This window comes from Calidris pugnax, unplaced genomic scaffold, assembly GCF_001431845.1.
Source record: "Calidris pugnax isolate Ruff unplaced genomic scaffold, ASM143184v1 scaffold45, whole genome shotgun sequence".
NCBI classification, from domain to species: Eukaryota; Metazoa; Chordata; class Aves; order Charadriiformes; family Scolopacidae; genus Calidris; species Calidris pugnax.
The window spans coordinates 1,550,875-1,555,413 of record NW_015090764.1 but is presented as its reverse complement, the minus strand read 5'-3'; the positions used below and the strand labels follow the sequence as shown (position 1 = coordinate 1,555,413).

The window sequence follows — 4,539 nt, the reverse complement described above, 5'->3', positions numbered from 1 at the left end:
GATGAGTTTCCTGAATGTATGCTCCTTGTCTGAACTATTTAACTGCGAGACTAAAATTACTGGAAATTATTTCCATTTCATTTTTCCCACCCCCAAAATGCATGTGAAAAAATTGTGGGAAAAAAATTTAAGAATTTAGGAGAGGCAGAGTTTGGAATATCAATGGAATATTTATTGCTTATGCTAACAGGTTTTTCCTGTATCTGGGAATTAAAATAATGATCTGGGTAGTTAATGGAAGGAATCAGCATATGGGTGTCTTCTCAGAAGTTGGTTTCTGCTGTTTCCAGTAAGTGGTGAGGAAAAGGTGACGCATCTTTGCAGGTAAGAAGGGTGTTCCTCTGAGGCTTTTCATGGGTAGGTTTCATGGATGACAATGACTTTTTGGATCTTTTCCTTTAAGGGTCTTGCTATTATGCATCTGTCTGGCAAGGGAAGAAAATATATTCATGAGGAATGTTAAAGAGCCGTACTGCTGGGGTCTCACACGCGTGGCAGCGTAAGTGCTGGTGTTTTTAGATCAGTAATTCAGTGGTGCGACACCTCCTGGCTGAACTGAACTGAACTTCCAGCACGTTTCCTGTGTCCTAGAGGGAACGACGAGAGCAAAAGTCTTTTGTCTCAAGTCTGTCTAAGTGGTTTTCAGCTTAGTAGAGGCCCAAAGGTGTCACCACCAGACGGCTGGTCAATGGCTTGTGTGAAATGGCTCTTAAGGGTCTCAGTTCAATTTCCAAACCTCTCACTACAGCACATTTCTCACTACGGTTACACTCCAAAAAGACCTAAGTGGATAATTTGTAATGAGTAATGTGCTCATATGCTGCCTTTTTCTCCTCAGAAGTTTTAACAAATGAGGTGATTTTCATTTGCTGTTTGAAATTATTTACTGATAATTTCTGCAAATGAAATGCTCTCAGGCGGTTTGTTCTGTGTGTGTAATATCCAGAGGGCTTCTGGCGTGTCGACGGGGCTAAGCTCCCTGCTCCCACTAACAGGGCAGCAGTTAGAGCTGGGTGACAGACAAGTAACTGGATAAGCTGAAGTTAAGTGACTTGATCCCAAGTCGCAGTGAGAGGTGGGAGTAGAGCTTTAACTGTTCAACCTCAGAAGTTCACTTAATGGGGTAGGAACCACAAGTTTAAATCATTTCTTCATGAAAAGGCACCTCAATAATTGAGGGATATTTAATTTTTTGAAGGGGAAGGGATAGGTCTGTCTCCTTACTACCTAACCCAGTCTTCACTTGGAGACTTGCTCGCGTTGAGGCCCGCTATCCCTTGGTCAAACCTGGTTGACACTGACCTGGGGAAGGGATGGAGAGAGTCAGACAAGAGCTTCCAGCGCCTCCTGTTCCTTGTCCTTAAGAAGCTTGTTCAAAAGCATTGCTGTCCTGTCCTGCACCAGGATGCAGGCTGCCAACAGCCAGCTCCTGCTGCTGTTCCATAAGCTCTTGATCCTGGCAGAGCACAAGCACTTGGGAAAGAAGCAAAAGCAGTTAGGGGAGTGTTGGGGATGGTGGGAAATACCAGTGCTAAAAACTTAACGGTTGTATGTTTCTGGAGGGGCCATGGTGAATGCTGCTGAATTTTTAGGTGTCAAAGTAATATGGCTTTACAAAAGTAAATCAGCATATTGCATCCCCAGATGTCTTTTGTTTTCAGCATCTCCCTCTTGTATATGTCCTCAGCCAGCATGCTGAAATAGTGCATCCTGCAGCCTAGAAGGGTTACCTGGCCTCTTAGAGCTTTGCCTATTCTCTTGCACCCCTAAACTGTTCTTCCTCTGGCATCAGGGGTACCTCTCCCAGCTGGCAGAGGGTTATTCTGGGCTGCTTTTTGACAGAATCGCCTCACATTGACAGCAGTAATTTGGGGAACAGTTGATTGCAACTAAAAATTAGCCATGTCTCTCATACAGTGGTAGCTGGGTTGACAGGGAGCTAGTGAATTACTCTGCTGCTCATCTCCACTGAGGAGAAGGAACAAGGTTTCCTCTAGGAAGAGCAGTGTCCTGGTGGATCCAGTTTGGGAGATGGTTGTGGTCATCATAATAGAGAATTCAGGAGGTCTGCAAACCTCAGACCACGTATCTTTCTCATCTCACTGTATTGAGCACCAGCTTCTGTCCCTATCTGTAAAGATACCTGTGGGGGATTGTGGTGAGAAGCTGTCACCTTCAGAAACTTACCGGGCAGGGAATTTCACAAATACAGAAGGTGATGTAGGGTATTGTGAAGGCTAACAGGATGCAAGCGATGAACACTTTAATGACAATGCTTATCTTTCGTCTGTTCAGCATGTCCTTGTCATTTGAGGATGGAATTCTCTCTAAAATGAGACAGAGAAGAATATTTCAGATGTGTTTACAAGTCTCTGACAGTTCAAAATTTTCTTCGTTTCAGGTTTAGGTTGGGCTAAGTTAGATGGACCGGAGCAGAGGAACAGTTCCGTCTCCTGTAGGCTCTCACAGGAAGCTGTAAATCTCTCTAGAGTCTCAGAGACTTTTTATTTTAAAGTATTTCAAATTGGTGCATTGTAAGGTTTGTAATGTCCCGCTGAAATCTGGTGAGGTTTTTAAGGGAAGCTGGGAGCCCTCGTGGGGCACACTCGAGCACAGGTAACTTGTGCAAGTCACTGCTCATGTCCTGTTTTCTCGTTACAGCCACGGAGTCACAAAGCACCTGGGCCAGTGCCTTTATTGGTAGAAGGCTGAGAAATTGCTGTTTGGGAGAACTTTATCAAAGTTGTGTGTGTGAAAGCCATATCTTTTTCTGTCCTTCTCATCTGCTGCGGAGCCACTTCGGGGACGCTGCAGGGAGAACTGGTACTTACCCTCTAAGGTTTGTTTTTCTTGGTGCACGTGTGGAACGGTCAAACCCTCTCCAGAAACTTCCAGCTTGGGCAGATTTGTTGTTGTAACGTAATTCAATGTCCCTGCCTGAAACACTGGAAATATAAAAGGAAGTTTTAAACCCAGATGTTTGTTTCCAATTAAACTGAAGAACCAGAAGCAGGGGAAGGCCAGAATTAACTTTCAGGCTGGTGCAGTTGGGGAGAGGTGGCAGTGTACCTGGAGATTTGCAGTCAGGTACTAGAGACAGTTAATTTTCTTGCTTGTGTGCTATTTCCCAATGCACAGAATTTTCTATATGTATTAATATTGGAACCTATATTTGCCAAAACCTCCTGGCCCTCCCCGAAGAAGGGAAAACAACAGCATGGAATTGTTCCAAAGCCTGAAGCTTTCAGTAGTGTTAAGTTCTGGATCGTTGCTTTCTCCTAGTTATCTTTTTTAATAGAAAGGTAGAAATAGGTTTTTTTTAATAACTGCTAAGCATCAGGTATATGAAATCGAAGACTGCCATCCTCTGACATACCCAAACATGGATTTGCTACATTGAACTTCTTACCTTTCTCATTAAAGATAAGTTTTCTCTGAGGGTTGTCTCGGTGGTGTGTTAGCAGAAGGCATGTGTGGCCAGGAGCAGGTTTTCTGTCTGCGCTGGCGGCGACTCGCAGGCTCTGCAGGGTGCACCTCTCTGCTGTCTGGTTTGTCAGATCCCTGTGCACCTCCTCCCAGTACAGCACGTCCACTCGCACGGGGTTTGGAAGACCAAAGCATTCCAGGGTGATGACTTTTGGGGTTCTGCTTAACTCCCCCTTGGCTCCTGCTATCCCAGGGGCTGGAAAAGGATAAGAAACATTAGAAATGGCTTCTTCTAAATGATTTGCAGTTTTTCTGGCAAGAGGTTTGGGCCAGCACAGTTAGGTGGGAGGGATGTACGCTGTGAAGGAACTTCAGAGACAGCTGGCTGTTACTGTTACAATGAGGGAGATTCGGGCAGGTTCTCTGTGTGTAATCCCTTTGGTGGTTCTTTTTTTGTCAGTCAAGCTTTATTCTTAATGCCTGAGCACACAGGAAGTTGTTACCCTCTGGAGGACAGTATTCACACTGTCTGTAGTAACAGAGCTACCTATGGGCAGCTCCCTGAGCAGTCAACAGAGACCCCAGCCCATCAAAGGTTACTATCATGATCTCTTTGTGGGTTTTTTTAGCAAAACAGAGCTAAAATTTTACATGACCTCTGGTATCCAGGTGGCTGAGGAGTAGCTGAGGCAGCCGGAATGGATGCCCACCCCACTAGGAACATTCCTCTTCCCTTGACTCCTTACCCTGCAGGATGACAGTCAGGCTTCTTACACTGCCAGATATTTCCGAGGCGTTTTCCACACGGCATTTGTACTCACTGGGCTCTGAGGGAAGGGAGTGAAGGATGAACCACTCGTAATTCCAAGGCGCAGTTAAGTCAGTATCACCCTCCTTTAGTCACTAATTTAAAAATATCAATGTTTTGCTAACAGCAAAGGTGCAAGAGTTTGAGGTGAGGGACGAAGGATTGAAGACTTAGTTCAGCACATGGTAGAGGAAAGTTAACACACAAAGATGTATTTATTTCTAATATTCTTTAAGTTAAGTCCCTTACAAAAATCCTCAGGTTTATTCAGTTTGAACTTGCGAGTGCATGAACAACTCACCTTT

At 44.7% G+C, this 4,539-nt stretch overlaps 1 protein-coding gene across 1 annotated transcript; it reads right to left on the bottom strand.

Annotated features, from left to right (window-relative positions):
• LOC106894643 (chromosome unknown open reading frame, human C17orf78) lies at positions 1 to 4,237 on the bottom strand. Its single transcript, XM_014953474.1, has 5 exons — positions 4,201 to 4,237; positions 3,410 to 3,682; positions 2,832 to 2,945; positions 2,188 to 2,327; positions 1 to 1,473 (listed from the first exon to the last, which is right to left on the bottom strand). Exons 1-5 carry the CDS (start codon positions 4,235 to 4,237, stop codon positions 1,324 to 1,326), a joined length of 714 nt encoding a protein of 237 aa, XP_014808960.1. The 3' UTR covers positions 1 to 1,323.
• Between the last annotated feature and the right edge of the window lie 302 nt (positions 4,238 to 4,539).

Bases quoted from the DNA above. Each gene is read 5' to 3' on its own strand.
- LOC106894643 (XM_014953474.1), bottom strand. From the start codon at position 4,237: ATGCCGTGTGGAAAACGCCTCGGAAATATCTGGCAGT. The intron at 3,683-4,200 runs GTAAGAAGCCTG...ATCCTTTTCCAG, and splicing joins CCTCGGAAATATCTGGCAGT to CCCCTGGGATAGCAGGAGCC. The intron at 1,474-2,187 runs GTAAGTTTCTGA...TTCTTTCCCAAG, and splicing joins TTTGTGAAATTCCCTGCCCG to TGCTTGTGCTCTGCCAGGAT.